At 38.8% G+C, this 17,812-nt stretch overlaps 1 protein-coding gene across 2 annotated transcripts in view; it reads right to left on the bottom strand.

Moving 5' to 3' along the window:
• CENPC (centromere protein C) overlaps window positions 1–17,812 on the bottom strand; it is a 104,996-nt gene that overhangs the window by 76,755 nt on the left and 10,429 nt on the right. Inside the window, exons 3-4 of one of the 2 annotated variants that reach the window (XM_059160201.1) lie at window positions 8,204–8,290; window positions 7,415–7,509 (exon numbers count right to left, since the gene is read on the bottom strand). In XM_059160201.1, coding sequence (XP_059016184.1) covers window positions 7,415–7,509; window positions 8,204–8,290 — 182 coding nt within the window. The remainder of the gene's footprint in view (window positions 1–7,414; window positions 7,510–8,203; window positions 8,291–17,812) is intronic. The other variant, XM_059160195.1, reaches the window with a different exon arrangement.

Below are 17,812 nucleotides of genomic sequence, written 5' to 3'. Positions count from 1 at the left end.
TTGAACTGCGAGGGTCCACTTATTCACAATTTTTTGCAATAAATACAGTACCATAAGTGTATTTTCGCTTCCTTATAACTTTCGTAACACTCTCTTTTCCCTAGCTTTTTAAATTTTTTTTTAGAGAGAGGAACAGTCTCAAGCAGACTCCGTGCTGAGTTCAGAGCCTGACATGGGGCTCAATCTCACAACCCTGAGATCACAACCTAAGCCAAAACCATGAGCCAGATGATTAACTAACTGCACCATCAAGGCGACCCTCTAACTTACTTAATTATAAGAATATAGTATATAATACATATACAAAATTATGTGTTAATCAGCTATTTAATACATATACAAAATATGTGTTAATCAACTGTTCATGTTATCAGTAAGGCTTCTAGTCAACAGTAGGCTATTAGTAAAGTGTTTGGGAAGCCAAAATTGTAAGTGGATTTTCAGCTGCAAGGGTGGGTCCACAACCCTAACCTCTTCATTGTTCATAAATACCTATATAATTAGGTATTTATACAAATTTATAATCGATGTTATTTCTAGTACTACGTAATTTTTCTCTCCAATTTGTATTGTACTTTTGAATAACTTGTCTTTATTCATTAGCTTCACAAATTCTATTTGAAAGTTTGCTATTTTGTAGTTAGGTCAACCTAACCTCTTAAGATATAATCTTTAGGGAGGAGTCAAGATGGCGGAGAAGTAGCAGGCTGAGACTACTTCAGCTAGCCGGAGATCAGCTAGATAGCTTATCTAAAGATTGCAAACACCTGAAAATCCATCGGCAGATCGAAGAGAAGAAGAATAGCAATTCTGGAAACAGAAAAACAACCACTTTCTGAAAGGTAGGACCGGCGGAGACGTGAATCCAAAGCGACGGGAGATAGACCCCGGGGGGAGGGGCCGGCACGCGGCAGAGCAACCGCGCACAAAATCAGGACTTTTAAAAGTCTGTTCCGCTGAGGGACATCGCTCCAGAGGCTAAACCGGAGCGAAGCCCACGCGGGGTCAGCGTGGCCTCAGGTCCCGCAGGGTCACAGAAGGATCGGGGGTGTCTGAGTGTCGCAGAGCTTGCGGGTATTGGAACGGGAAAGCCGGCTACAGAGACAGAGCCGACAGTGAGCTCACAGCTCGGGGTGACCTTGAACCGGTCGCAGGCTCGGTGAGCTCAGAGCGCGGCCGGAGGTCAGGCAGACGGGAGTAACTGGCGCTGTTCTCTGAGGGCGCACTGAGGAGTGGGGCCCCGGGCTCTCGGCTCCTCCGGGCCGGAGACCAGGAGGCCGCCATTTGTACTCCCGTCCTCCGGAACTCTACGGAAAGCGCTCAGGGAACAAAAGCTCCTGAAAGCAAACCCGAGCGGATTACTCACCCCGGCCCCGGGTAAGGGCGGTGTAATTCCGCCTGGGGCAAAGACACTTGAGAATCACTACACCAGGCCCCTCCCCCAGAAGATCAACAAGAAATCCAGCCTAGACCAAGTTCACCTACCAAGGAGTGCGGTTTCAATACCAAGGAGAGCAGCAGAATTCCAGAGGAGGAGAAAGCAAAGCATGGCTTTTTCCCTGTGATTTTTTTTAGTCTTGCAGTTAATTTAATTTTTTTCTTTTTCATATTTTGTTTTTTTTCTCGCCTTCTGGTAAATTTTTTTTTAACTTTTACCTTTTTCTTTTTTAACGTTCTTTAACTAGTTTATCCAATATATATATTTTTTCTTTTTTATATTTTTCTTATTTGTTTTCTTTTTTTTAATTCTTTTCTTTTTTTTTTTCTTTTTTCTTTTTTTTTCTTTCTTCCTTTTTGAACGTCTTTTTATCCCCTTTCTCCCCCCTCACGATTTGGGATCTCTTCTAATGTGGTTAAAGCCTATTTTCCTAGGGTTGTTGCCACCCTTTTAGTATTTTACTTGCTCCTTCATATACTCTTATCTGGACAAAATGACAAGACGGAAAAATTCAACACAAAAAAAAGAACAACAGGCAGTACCGAAGGCTAGGGACCTAATCAATACAGACATTGGTAATATGTCAGATCTAGAGTTCAGAATGACAATTCTCAAGGTTCTAGCCGGGCTCGAAAAAGGCATGGAAGATATTAGAGAAACCCTCTCGAGAGATATAAAAGCCCTTTCTGGAGAAATAAAAGAACTAAAATCTAACCAAGTAGAAATCAAAAAAGCTATTAATGAGGTGCAATCAAAAATGGAGGCTCTCACTGCTAGGATAAATGAGGCAGAAGAAAGAATTGGTGATATAGAAGACCAAATGACAGAGAATAAAGAAGCTGAGCAAGAGGGACAAACAGCTACTGGACCACGAGGGGAGAATTCAAGAGATAAGTGACACCATAAGACGAAACAACATCAGAATAATTGGGATTCCAGAAGAAGAAGAAAGAGAGAGGGGAGCAGAAGGTATACTGGAGAGAATTATTGGGGAGAATTTCCCCAATATGGCAAAGGGAACGAACATCAAAATTCAGGAGGTTCAGAGAACGCCCCTCAAAATCAGTAAGAATAGGCCCACACCCCGTCACCTAATAGTAAAATTTACAAGTCTCAGTGACAAAGAGAAAATCCTGAAAGCAGCCCGGGAAAAGAAGTCTGTAACATACAATGGTAAAAATATTAGATTGGCAGCTGACTTATCCACAGAGACCTGGCAGGCCAGAAAAAGCTGGCATGATATTTTCAGAGCACTAAACGAGAAAAACATGCAGCCAAGAATACTATATCCAGCTAGGCTATCATTGAAAATAGAAGGAGAGATTAAAAGCTTCCAGGACAAACAAAAACTGAAAGAATTTGCAAACACCAAAACAGCTCTACAGGAAATATTGAAAGGGGTCCTCTAAGCAAAAAGAGAGCCTACAAGTGGTAGATCAGAAAGGAACAGAGACCATATACAGTAACAGTCACCTTACAGGCAATACAATGGCACTAAATTCATATCTCTCAATAGTTACCCTGAATGTTAATGGGCTAAATGCCCCTGTCAAAAGACACAGGGTATCAGAATGGATAAAAAAACAAAACTCATCTATATGTTGCCTCCAAGAAACTCATTTTAAGCCTGAGGACACCTCCAGATTTAAAGTGAGGGGGTGGAAAAGAATTTACCATGCTAATGGACATCAGAAGAAAGCAGGAGTGGCAATCTTTTTATCAGATCAATTAGATTTTAAGCCAAAGACTATAATAAGAGATGAGGAAGGACACTATATCATACTCAAAGGGTCTGTCCAACAAGATGATTTAACAATTTTAAATATCTATGCCCCCAACGTGGGAGCAGCCAACTATATAAACCAATTAATAACAAAATCAAAGAAACACATCAACAATAATACAATAATAGTAGGGGACTTTAACACTCACCTCACTGAAATGGACAGTCATCCAAGGAAAAGATCAGCAAGGAAATAAAGGCCTTAAACGACACACTGGACCAGTTGGACATCACAGATATATTCAGAACATTTGATCCCAAAGCAACAGAATACACATTCTTCTCTAGTGCACATGGAACATTCTCCAGAATAGATCACATCCTCGGTCCTAAATCAGGACTCAACCGGTATCAAAAGACTGGGATCATTCCCTGCATATTTTCAGACCACAATGCTCTAAAGCTAGAACTCAACCACAAAAGGAAGTTTGAAAAGAACCCAAATACATGGAGACTAAACAGCATCCTTCTAAAGAATGAATGGGTCAACCGGGAAATTAAAGAAGAATTGAAAAAAATCATGGAAACAAATGATAATGAAAATACAACGGTTCAAAATCTGTGGGACACAACAAAGGCAGTCCTGAGAGGAAAATATATAGCAGTTCAAGCCTTTCTCAAGAAACAAGAAAGGTCTCAGGTACACAACCTAACCCTACACCTAAAGGAGCTGGAGAAAGAACAAGAAAGAAACCCTAAGCCCAGCAGGAGAAGAGAAATCATAAAGATCAGAGCAGAAATCAATGAAATAGAAACCAAAAAAACAATAGAACAAATCAACGAAACTAGGAGCTGGTTCTTTGAAAGAATTAATAAAATTGATAAATCCCTGGCCCGACTTATCAAAAAGAAAAGAGAAAGAACCCAAATAAATAAAAATCATGAACGAAAGAGGAGAGATCACAACTAACACCAAAGAAATACAAACTATTATAAGAACATACTATGAGCAACTCTACGCCAATAAATTTGACAATCTGGAAGAAATGGATGCATTCCTAGAAACATATAAACTAACACAACTGAACCAGGTAGAAATAGAAAGCCTGAACAGACCCATAACCAGTAAAGAGATTGAAACAGTCATTAAAAATCTCCAAACAAACAAAAGCCCAGGGCCAGACGGCTTCCCGGGAGAATTCTACCAAACATTTAAAGAAGAACTAATTCCTATTCTCTCCTGAAACTGTTCCAAAAAATAGAAATGGAAGGAAAACTTCCAAACTCATTTTATGAAGCCAGCATCACCTTGATCCCAAAACCAGACAAGGATCCCATCAAAAAAGAGAGCTATAGACCAATATCCTTGATGAACACAGATGCGAAAATACTCAACAAAATACTAGCCAATAGGATTCAACAGTACATTAAAAGGATTATTCGCCACACGACCAAGTGGGATTTATTCCAGGGCTGCAAGGTTGGTTCAACATCCGCAAATCAGTCAATGTGATACAACACATCAATAAAAGAAAGAACAAGAACCATATGATACTCTCAATAGATGCTGAAAAAGCATTTGACAAAGTCCAGCATCCCTTCCTGATCAAAACTCTTCAAAGTGTAGGGATAGAGGGCACATACCTCAATATCATCATCTATGAAAAACCCACCGCAAATATCATTCTCAATGGAGAAAAACTGAAAGCTTTTCCGCTAAGGTCAGGAACACGGCAGGGATGTCCATTATCACCACTGCTATTCAACATAGTACTAGAGGTGCTAGCCTCAGCAATCAGACAACAAAAGGAAATTAAAGGCATCCAAATCGGCAAAGAAGAAGTCAAATTATCACTCTTCGCAGATGATATGATACTATATGTGGAAAACCCAAAAGACTCCACTCCAAAACTGCTAGAACTTATACAGGAATTCAGTAAAGTGTCAGGATATAAAATCAATGCACAGAAATCAGTTGCATTTCTCTACACCAACAACAAGACAGAAGAAAGAGAAATGAAGGAGTCAATCCCATTTACAATTGCACCCAAAACCATAAGATACCTAGGAATAAACCTAACCAAAGAGGCACAGAATCTATACTCAGAAAACTCATGAAAGTACTCATGAAAGAAATTGAGAAAGACACAAAGAAATGGAAAAATGTTCCATGCTCCTGGATTGGAAGAATAAATATTGTGAAAATGTCTATGCTACCTAAAGCAATCTACACATTTAATGCAATTCCTATCAAAGTACCATCCATCTTTTTCAAAGAAATGGAACAAATAATTCTAAAATTTATATGGAACCAGAAAAGACCTCGAATAGCCAAAGGGATATTGAAAAAGAAAGCCAACGTTGGTGGCATCACAATTCCGGACTTCAAGCTCTATTACAAAGCTGTCATCATCAAGACAGCATGGTACTGGCACAAAAACAAAGACACATAGATCAATGGAACAGAATAGAGAGCCCAGAAATAGACCCTCAACAATATGGTCAAGTAATCTTCGACAAAGCAGGAAAGAATGTCCAATGGAAAAAAGACAGCCTCTTCAATAAATGGTGCTGGGAAAATTGGACAGCCACATGCAGAAAAATGAAATTGGACCATTTCCTTACACCACACACAAAAATAGACTCAAAATGGATGAAGGACCTCAATGTGCGAAAGGAATCCATCAAAATCCTTGCGGAGAACACAGGCAGCAACCTCTTCGACCTCAGCCGCAGCAACATCTTCCTAGGAACAACGCCAAAGGCAAGGGAAGCAAGGGCAAAAATGAACTATTGGGATTTCATCAAGATCAAAAGCTTTTGCACAGCAAAGGAAACAGTTAACAAAATCAAAAGACAACTGACAGAATGGGAGAAGATATTTGCAAACGACATATCAGATAAAGGACTAGTGTCCAAAATCTATAAAGAACTTAGCAAACTCAACACCCAAAGAACAAATAATCCAATCAAGAAATGGGCAGAGGACATGAACAGACATTTCTGCAAAGACATCCAGATGGCCAACAGACACATGAAAAAGTGCTCCATATCACTCGGCATCAGGGAAATACAAATCAAAACCACAATGAGGTATCACCTCACACCAGTCAGAATGGCTAAAATCAACAAGTCAAGAAATGACAGATGCTGGCGAGGATGCGGAGAAAGGGGAACCCTCCTACACTGTTGGTGGGAATGCAAGCTGGTGCAGCCACTCTGGAAAACAGCATGGAGGTTCCTCAAAATGTTGAAAATAGAACTGCCCTATGACCCAGCAATTGCACTACTGGGTATTTACCCTAAAGATACAAACGTGGTGATCCAAAGGGGCACGTGCACCCGAATGTTTATAGCAGCAATGTCCACAATAGCCAAACTATGGAAAGAACCTAGATGTCCATCAACAGATGAATGGATCAAGAAGATGTGGTATATATACACAATGGAATACTATGCAGCCATCAAAAGAAATGAAATCTTGCCATTTGCGACAACATGGATGGAACTAGAGCGTATCATGCTTACCGAAATAAGTCAAGCGGAGAAAGACAACTATCATATGATCTCCCTGATATGAGGAAGTGGTGATGCAACATGGGGGCTTAAGTGGGTAGGAGAAGAATCAATGAAACAAGATGGGACTGGGAGAGAGACAAACCATAAGTGACTCTTAATCTCACAAAACAAACTGAGGGTTGCTGGGGGGAGGGGGTTTGGGAGAAGGGGGTGGGATTATGGACATTGGGGAGGGTATGTGCTTTGGTGAGTGCTGTGAAGTGTGTAAACCTGGTGATTCACAGACCTGTACCCCTGGGGATAAAAATATATGTTTATAAGAAATAAAAAATTAAATTAAAAAAAAAAAAACGATATAATCTTTAAAAAAGACTGATTCTCCTTATAGTAATAGATTAACTTTGGTTTTCAGAATATAACCAAATTTGCCAACCTGGATTAGGAACTTCAGCAGCCGCCCACTTTCCTAAAAACCTAATTCAATTATTATTTTAGGAGAGGTGAAAAATGATTGTGCAGCAATATAATAATTCTACACCCAGACCTCCAATTTCAAACACTTGAAACATCTAGTCAAAATTGTCACAAAACACCTCTAAATGATAAAAAGAATGGGAATATAGGATTCCCTTTTAAGAATAAGACGTAAAAAAAACTAGAATAAATATAAGTATATTGTGTAATGTTTCATCATTAAACTGTTAAAGCTATACCAGCTCTTCTTTTTGACCTACCTCTTTGCTTGGTGACTGAATACAAATGTCTCCTGTTTTAGGTGTTGAATAAAGCAATGATTTTGTAGAATTTGTGCTAAAATCATTGGCCAAACCTTAAAAAAAGCAGTAAATAAATAAATAAACACGGTATAAAATCTTTTGGTTACAATTAAAAGAAGCCCTACATGAAATGTGAAGAAGTTTGACAACTCTTTAAAAACAATTAGTTTAAAATTAAGTACAAACATCACTTCAACATTCAAATGTTCCTAGTCGGCATCAGGAACTGAAAAAGGCAAACAAGATTCCTGAAGAAATAATATAACAGCTCTTCTTTCAGTGCTTATATAGAAGAAATATTTTTCCATTGTTTCTTTGGTTAGCCTATTCTCTTATTTCAATGCCTTCTAATGCTGACAAGCACTTAGAGAAGTTTTTGCCCTAACTCACCATTTGTATAGAAAGAACTGCGTATCACCAAACATTACCTCTTAGAGATCCTAAGTATTCTGCACATTTACTCCCACTATATGAAATACCTTCTCCTGTGTATGATAATTATTTATGGACTCCCAGAGTATAAGAATCTAGTATGAACTAAAGGAAATGATTAATTATTCTCTTTTTTGCTACTATCATCCTCAGTGTATCAGGAAATACATAAAGGATTACACATGTACTCAACATTCTGGGAAGATATTTTATATTTTATATTTAAATGTCAGAATGTATTTACTGAATTTAATATTAATAATTTAATAATATGACAAATTTACATTTTCATCCAACCCAACCATCAAAGTCCACCTTTAAGATGTCTTACTATTTTCTTCAAAACAGTCTTGCAAGATTTCCAGTATGTTCTGGCCTTGCTTCGTCTTAATGTCAGGTGCTCTAATAAGAAGGAAGGGAAAATGTCACATATCATTTCCAGAAGATATTTGCTATTTTAAGTTACAATCTACTTTGAAAATTTAATATCTCATTATAAAATGCTATTTTACTTAATGGGGAAAATATCACTTTTACTATCTCAGGACAAAACAAGTACTTGAGAGTCCAAGAGTTTCCAGAAAAGTATCTGAAGCAGTATACTGTTATCTACATTAACAATTACATTCCTTGATTGAAGAGCCACATCTAAAGCCATTTTAGACTACTGGTATATCTAAACAATAATATAAATGGTTTTGAACAAATCTAATCCATACTAAAACACTTCTTTAATAAAAACTCATGGTCACAGTACTAATAGCTCCAAGTAACAGTCTTCCCTTCAAGTTCTCCAATGCATTTTTATTTAATATTATTAACCTTAATAGCAGCTTATGAATCAGTATAAAATTTTCATTGTAGTTTCACATGCAGTTGTAAGAAATAAAAGACAGAAAATCCCTTGTTCACTTTTATCTAGTTTCCCCCAATGGTAACATTTTGTAAAACTATACTATATTACCACAACCAGGATACTGATATCAACACAATCCACTAATCTTTTCTGATTTCTCCATTTCTACACATACAGTTGACCCCCGAACAATATGGGTTTGAACTCATACACAGATTTTTTTTTTTTTCATCCACTCATACAGATTTTTTTTCAGTAAACATACTGGAAAATTTTTTGGAGATCTGCAAAAATTTGAAAAAACTTAGACAAACCACATAGCCCAGAAATATAAAAAGAAATTAACAAAAAGTTAAGTATGTCATGAATGCATAAAATACATGTAGATACTAGTCTATTTTACCATTTACTACCATAAAATACAGACAAATCTATTTTTAGAAGTTAAAATTTATCAAAACTTATACATACAATACATGGTGCTATTTGTAGTCAAGAGATGTGAAGAAATGTAAAGATGCAGTTAAATCATAATGGCATAAAACTGTAGTGCATGCTGTACAACTGTAATAATTTTACAGTCACTCTGCTGCTGTTGTGCTGAGCTCAAGTATTAGTGAGTATCCCCTTAAAATGCCATCTAACACTAATCATCTCTGAGTGAGCAGTTCATCTTCTCCAGTAAACTGCGAATTGGCAGTAAAAAGTGATCTCTCACAGTTCCCCCATTTTTCATTATGTTTAGTGCAATACTGTAAACCCCAAATAACACCAGGGGACCCAACAAGGTACCACTAGTGATGCTGGAAATGCCACCAAGAAACAGAGAGACCGTCATGACATTACAAGAAAAAGTTGAATTACTTTATATATACCATAGACTGAAGTCTGCCTCTGTGGTTGCCTGCTATTTCAAGATAAATAAATGCAGCATAAGGACTACTGTGAAAAAAGAAATTAGTGAAGCTGTCTTTGCTGCTGTGCCAGCAGATACAAAACCTTGCATTTTGCTAAATAGCTTTTTATCTTGTACTGAAAATGCAGCTTTTATGTGGCTTGCAGGACCTCTTACGAGAAAAGCATAAATAGAGATACTAATATGGCTTGAAAAAAAGCAAGGTTACTATAAGACATCTTAAAGCAAAGGAAGTGAAGGATCTAAAGCTAGAGAATTTCATGCCAGGAAAGGATGGTCTGACAATTTAGAAAGAGACTTGGCTTTTTAAAAAAGTCAAGATTAGGAGCAAGAGGCAGAGCACTAGGAAACCTAAATTCCTTCTAGTCCCAGGAATTCAGCTAGATAGCTAACAAACCATTCTGAACACCTACAGACTCAAAAGATCAAAGAAAATAATAGCAATTCTATGAACAGAAAAATGACCACTTTCTGAAAGGTAAGGCTTTCGGGAAAGTAAACACAAGGCGATATACAGAAATACAGACCGCGGTGGGTTGGTGGGGGAGGAGAGAAGGCCTCCATCAGCCAGCTCCTGGCAAGTGACAGAGCAGCAGAGCACAAAATCAGAACTTGGAGAAGTCTGCTCCACTGAGGGATGTAGCTCCAGTGGCTAAGGACAAGCCAGGGGAGGGGGTGGAGCTCCCACTGAGACAGTGTGGTCTCAGGAGCCTCAGAGTCACAGAAAGACTGAGGTTGCCTGAGTGCGGCACAACTCCCAGGTATCAGAGCAGGGAAGCCAGCTGCAAAGACGGAGCTAAGGAGTGCGTTCTCGGCTCAGGGTTGCCATAAACCATGATCCCTGGCACAGCCAGGCTACTGGTTTTCAGGCAAGGACCCTACAAGTGGCAAATTGGGGAGACCCCCCCCTTCCTCCACCAGGAGGGGCAGCGCGGGAGTGCACTGCAAGAATCTGCTGGGTTTGGAGACCCCAAACAGGCACAGGCCAGGTGAGCACAGAGTGCAGCTGGAGACCAGGGAGACAGGCGTGTTTGACAGCTTTTCTCTGAAGGTTTACTGGGGAGTGGGCCTCCAAGCTCTTGTCTCCTCCAGCCTGGAGACTGAGAGGCTGCCATTTTCATTCTCATCCACCAAAGCTGTGCAGAAAGTTGTCAGGGAACAAAAGCACCAAGAGCAAACCTGAACAGAGTACTCAGCCTGGCCCCTGGTAAGGGCGCTGTCAATTCCGCCTGGGGCAAAGACACTTGAGAATCACTGCAACAGGCCCCTCCCCCAGAAGATCAGCAAGAACATCCAGCCAGGACCAATTTTACCAATCAATAAGAACAGCAAAACTCCAGCACCAGGGGAATACAGCAAATGGAATTCATGGCTTTTTTCCCATGATTCTTTAGTCTTTCAAACTTAAATTTTTTTTAATTTTATTTTTTCTTTTTCTTTAATTTTTCCTCTTTCTTATTTTAATCATCTTATTTTATCAATACCTTTTTTAAACTCTTTTTTAATTTTAATTTTTACATTCATTTTTTGTTCCTTCATTGTATTTAACTTTATTTTTTGTATATATATGTGTGTTGGGGTGTGTGTGTGTGTGTGTGTGTATGTTATTCTTTCTTTAAAATTTTGGGATATACTTTCTTCTAACAGACTTATATCCTAAATCTAGTGTATGGTTTTCTTCTAGTCTCCAGCCTGAGGATGTTTCTCTTCCTTTTTTTTTTTTTAATTTTTTTCTTTCTTTTTTCAATCAACTTTTCTCTTATCAATTATTTTTAGAAATCTTTTTTAATTTCCATCTTTACAGTCATATTCCCTCTCTTCATCACATTTACCATTATTTGTGTGTGGGGAGGGTGTATATACATATACATGATTTTCTTTCTTTAAAATTTTGGGAGGCAGTTTCTTCTTTTTTTTTTTTTATTTTTTTAAAAGATTTTATTTATTTGGAAGACAGATATCATAAGCAGGCAGAGAGGCAGGCAGAGATAGGAAGGGAAGCAGGCTCCCTGTTGAGCACAGCGCCTGATGCAGGACTCAATCCCAGGGCCCTGGGATCATGACCTGAGCCGAAGGCAGAGGCTTTAACCCACTGAGCCACCCAGGTGTCCTGGGAGGCAGTTTTTTCTAACAGACCAAAATACACCCAAAATCTAAAGTGCGGCTCTGTTCTATTCACCAGCCTGATGATATTCTTTCTTTTTATTCCCTCCTTTTTTTTGCCCTCAATTACAGGTCTCTTCTGATTCATTTAGTGTATATTTTTCTGAGGTCATTGTTACCCTATTGGCATTTTGTTCTCTCATTCATCTATTCTTCTCTGGACAAAATGACAAAAATGGAAAAACTCATCTCAAAAAAAAGAACAAGAGGCAGTACCAACCACAAGGGACCTAATCAATACGGACATTAGTAAGATTAGAAACATAACAGCTGAGCTTGAAAAAAGCTTAGAAGATACTAGAAAGAGGGCGCCTGGGTGGCTCAGTGGGTTAAGCCGCTGCCTTCGGCTCAGGTCAGGATCTCAGGGTCCTGGGATCGAGTCCCGCATCGGGCTCTCTGCTCAGCAGGGAGTCTGCTTCTCTCTCTCTCTGTCTGCCTCACTGTATACTTGTAATCTCTGTCAAATAAATAAATAAAATCTTAAAAAAAAAAGAGAAGATACTAGAGAATCGTTTTCCAGAGAAGTAAAAGAACTAAAATCTAACCAAAATGAAATAAAAAAGGCTATTAATGATATAGAATCAAAAATGGAGGCTCTTGGGCGCCTGGGTGGCTCAGTGGGTTAAAGCCTCTGCCTTCGGCTCAGGTCATGATCTCAGGGTGCTGGGATCGAGGCCCGCATCGGGCTCTCTGCTCAGCAGGGAGCCTGCTTCCTCCTCTCTCTCTCTCTGCCTGCCTCTCTGCCAACTTGTGATCTCTGTCTCTCAAATAAATAAAAAATTTAAAAAAAAAAATGGAGGCTCTTAATTCTAAGACAAATGAGGTGGAAGAGAGAATTAGTGATATAGAAGACCAAATGATAGAGAATAAAGAAGCTGAGAAAAAGAGATAAACAGCTAATGGATCATGAGGGGAGAATTTAGGAGATAAGTGATACTGTCAGATGAAACAATATTAGAATAATTTGGATCCCAGAAGAAGGAGAGGGGGAAGAAGGTATACTGGTGCAAATTATAGCACAGAGCTTCCCTAATTTGGGGAAGAACACAGGAACCAGAATTCAGGAGGCATAGACAACCACCACCCTCAAAATCAATAAAAATAAGTCAACAACCCATCATCTAATAGTAAAACTTAGAAGTCCCTAAGACAAAGAAAAAATCCTAAAGGCAGCTCAGGACGAAAGGTCTGTAACATACAATGGTAGAAATATTAGATTGGCAGGAAATCTATCCACAGAGATCTGCCAGGCTGGAAAGGACTGGCATGATATATTCAGAGCACTAAAGGAGAAAAACATGCAGTCAAGAATAGTATATCCGGGACACCTGGGTGGCTCAGTTGGTTAAGCAGCTGCCTTCAGCTCGGGTCATGAATCGAGTCCCACATCAGGCTCCTTGCTCGGCGGGAAGCCTGCTTCTCCCTCTGCCTCTGTCTGCCACTCTGTCTGCCTGTGCTCGCTCACTCTCTCTCTCTCTGACAAATAAATAAATAAAATATTAAAAAAAAAAAAAAAAAAAAAGAATAGTATATCTAACTACACTGTCCCTGGAAAAAGAAGTTAAGATAAAAAGCTTCCAGGACAAAAACAGCACGGAGGTTCCTCAAAAAGTTGAAAATAGAGCTACCCTACAACCCAGCAATGGCACTACTGGGTATTTACCCTAAAGATACAAATGTAGTGATCTGAAGGGACAGATGCACCTGAATGTTTATAGAAGCAATGTCCACAAGAGCCAAACTATGGAAAGAACCTAGATGTCCATCAACAGATGAATGGATAAAGAAGATGTGGTGTATACATATACAATGGAATACTATGCAGCCATCAAAAGAAATGAAATCTTGCCATTTGCAATGACATGGATGGAACTAGAGGGTATTATGCTGAGCGAAATAAATCAGAGAAAGACAATTATCATATTATCTCCCTGATATGAGGAATTTGAGAGGCAGAGTGGGGGGCTTGGGAGGTAGGGAACAAAAAAATGAAGCAAGATGGGATCAAGAGGGAGACAAACCATAAGAAACTCTTAATCTCACAAAACAAACTGAGGGTTGCTGGCGGGAGGGGGTATGAAGGGGGTGGTTGGGTTATGGATATTAGGGAGCGTATGTGATATGGGGAGTGCTGAGACCTGTGTAAGCCTGACAATTCACACACCTGTACCCCTGGGGCAAATAATATATTATATCTTAATTAAAATAATTAATTAAAAATAAAAAAATAAAAGCTTCCAGGACAGACAAAAACTAAAAGAATTTGCAAACACCAAACCAGCTCTATAGGAAATACTAACAGGGGTCCTCTAAGCAAAGAGAGAGCCTAAAAGTAACATAGATGAGAAAGGAACAGAGACAATACACAGTAACAGTCACCTTACAGGCAATATAATGGCACTAAATTCGTATCTTTCAATACTTACTGGGAAACTAAATATGCTAAATACCCCAATCAAAAGACAAAGGGTTACAGAATGGATTAACACAAGCCCTATAATGGGTTAAGGCCTCTGCCTTCTGATCAGGTCATGATCTCAGGGGCCTGGAATCAAGCCCCACATCTGGCTCTCTGCTCAGCAGGGAGCCTGCTTCCTCCTCTCTCTGCCTGCCTCCCTGCCTACTTGTGATCTCTGTCAAATAAATAAAATCTTAAAAAAAAAAAAAACAAGCCCAATCGATATGCTGTCTGCAGGAGACTCATTTTAGACCCAAAGACACCTCCAGATTTAAAGTGAGGGGGTGGAAAAAAATTTACCATGCTAATGGACATCAAAAGAAAGCTGGGGTGGCAATCCTTAGATCAGGCAAATTAGATTTTAAACCAAAGACTATATAATAAGAGATGAGGACACTATGTCATACTTAAAGGGTCTATCCAACAAGAAGACCTAACAATTTTAAATATCTATGCCCCTAACATGGGAGAAGCCAATTATATAAACCAATTAGTAAAAAAACCAAAGAAACACATCAACAATAATAAATAGTAGAGGACTTTAACATCCCCCCTCATTGAAATGGACAGATCATCCAAGCAAAGGAAATAAAGGCCTTAAATGACACACTGGACCAGATGACATCACAGATATATTCAGAACATTCTATCCCAAAACAAACGAATACACATTCTTCTCTAGTGCACATGGAACATTCTCCAGAATAGATCACATTCTCGGTCACAAATCAGTCTCAACCAGTACCAAAAGACTGGGATCACTCCCTATATATTTTCATAAGTTAGAACTCAATCACAAGAGGAAAGGTGAAAAGTACTCAAATACATGGAGGCTAAAGAGCATCCTACTAAAGAATGAATGGGTCAATCAGGAAATTAAAAATTTTTTAAATTCATGGAAACAAATGATAATGAAAACACAACTGTTCAAAATCATTGGGATGCATCAGAGGCTGTCCTAATAGGAAAGTATATCGCATTACGAGACTTTCTCAACAAATGACTCCAATACACAACCTAACCCTACACCTAAAGGAGCTGGAGAAAGAATAGCAAAGAAAGCCTAAACCCAACAGGAGAAGAGAAATCATAAAGATCAGAGCAGAGGGGCACCTGGGTGGCTCAGCGGGTTAAAGCCTCTGCCTTCGGCTCAGGTCATGATCCCAGGGTCCTGGGATTGAGCCCCACATCGGGCTCTCTGCTCAGCAGGGAGCCTGCTTCCTCCTCTCTCTGTCTCTGCCTGCCTCTCTGCCTACTTGTCTGTCAAATAAATAAATAAAATTTTTAAAAAAATCAGAGCAAAAATCAATGAAATAGAAAACAAAAGAACAATTGAACAAATCAACAAAACTAGGAGCTGGTTTTTTGAAAGAATTAATAGACTGATAAACCCCTGGCCAGACTTATTAAAAAGAAAAGAGAAAAGGACCCAAATTAATAAAATCATGAATGAAAGAGGAAAAATCACAACCAACACGAAAGAAATACAAACAAGTATAAGAACATATTATGAGCAATAATATGTCAGCAAATTAGACAATCTGGAAGAAATGGAGGCATTCCTAGAGATGTATAAACTACCAAAACGGAACCAGAAACAAACAGAAAACCTGAACAGACCCATAACCAGTAAGGAAATTGAAGCAGTCATCAAAAATCTCCCAACAAGAGCCCAGGGCCAGATGGCTTCCCAGGGGAATTGTACTAAACATTTAAAGAAGAATTAATACCTATTCTCCTCCAACTCTTCTAAAAAATAGAAATGGAAAGAAAACTTCCAAACTCATTTTGTGAGGGCTGCACTACCTTGATTCAAATACCAAAGATCCCATCAAAAAAGAGAATTACAGACCAATATCCCTGATGAACATGGACGCAAAAATTCTTGCCAAAATACTAGCCAATAGGATCCAACAGTACATTAAAAGGATTATTCACCACAAACAAGTGGGATTTATTCCTGGGCTGCATGGATGGTTCAACATCTGCAAATCAATCAATGTGATACAATACATTAATAAAAGAAATAACAAGAACCATATGATACTCTCAATAGATGCTGAAAAAGCATTTGACAAAGTATAGCATCCTTTCTTGATCAAAGCCTTCAAAGTGTAGGGATAGAGGGCATATACCTCAATACCATCAAAGCCATCTATGAAAAACCTACGGCAAATATCAGTCTCAATGGGGAAAAACTGACAGCTTTTCCCCTAAGATCAGGAACACAGCAGGGATGTCCACTATCACCACTGCTATTCAACATACTACTAGAAGTCCTAGCCTTAGCAAGCAGACAACAAAAAGAAATACATCCAAATCATCAAAGAAGAAGTCAAACTCTCACTTTTTGCAGATGATATGACACTTTACGTGGAAACCCAGAAGACTCCACTCCAAAACTGCTAGAACTCATACAGGAATTCAGTAAAGTGTCAGGATGTAAAATCAATGCACAGAAATCAGTTGCATTTCTATACACCAACAACACAGAAGAAAGAGAAATTAAGGAGTCAATCCCATTCAAAGTAGCACCAAAAACCATAAGATACCTAGCAATAAAGCTAACCAAAGAAGCAAAGAATTTATACTCAGAAAACTATAGAATACTCATTAAAGAAATTGAGGAAGACACAAAGAAATGGAAAAACATTCCATGCTCATGGATTGGAAGAACGAAAATTGTGAAAACATCTACGCTACCTAAAGCAAACCACACATTTAATGCAATCCCTATCAAAATACCATCCATTTTTTTCAACAAACTGGAAAAAATAATCCTAAAATTTATATGGAACCAGAAAAGACCCCAAATAGCCCGAAGAATGTTGAAAAAGAAAACCAAAGTTGGTGGCATCACATTTCCAGACTTCAAGCTCTATTACAAAGCTGTAATCAGTGACAGTATGGTAACTGGCACAAAAACAGACACACAGATCAACGGAACAGATTAGAGTGCCCAGAAATGGACCCCTCAACTCTATGGTCAACTAATCTTCAATAAAGCAGGAAAAAAAGGTCCAATGGGAAAAAAGTCTCTTCAACAAACAGAGTTGGGAAAACAGCCACATGCAGAAAAATGAAACTGGACTACTTTCTTTCACCATGCACAAAAAATAGACTCAAAACGGATGAAAGACCTCAATGTGAAATAGGAATCCATCAAAATCCTTGCGGAGAATACAGCCACAGCAACTTCTTCCTAGATACATCACTAAAGGCAAGGGAAGCAAGGGCAAAAGTGAACTATTGGGCCTTCATCAAAGTATCAAGATCAAAAGCTTTTGCACAACAATGGAAACAGTCAAAAAAACCAAAAGACAACTGACAGAATGGGAGAAGATATTTGAAAATGACGTATCAGATAAAGGGCTAGTATCTAAAATCTATAAAGACCTTATCAAACTCAACACCCAAAGAAAAAATAATCCAATCAAGAAATGGGCGGAAGACTAGAACAGACATTTTTGCAAAGAAGACATCCAAATGGCCAACAGACACATGAAAAAGTGCTCCACATCATTCGGAATC

This window comes from Mustela lutreola, chromosome 1 (assembly GCF_030435805.1).
Source record: "Mustela lutreola isolate mMusLut2 chromosome 1, mMusLut2.pri, whole genome shotgun sequence".
Classification (NCBI taxonomy): domain Eukaryota; kingdom Metazoa; phylum Chordata; class Mammalia; order Carnivora; family Mustelidae; genus Mustela; species Mustela lutreola.
This window is presented reverse-complemented; position numbering and strand designations above follow the sequence as displayed.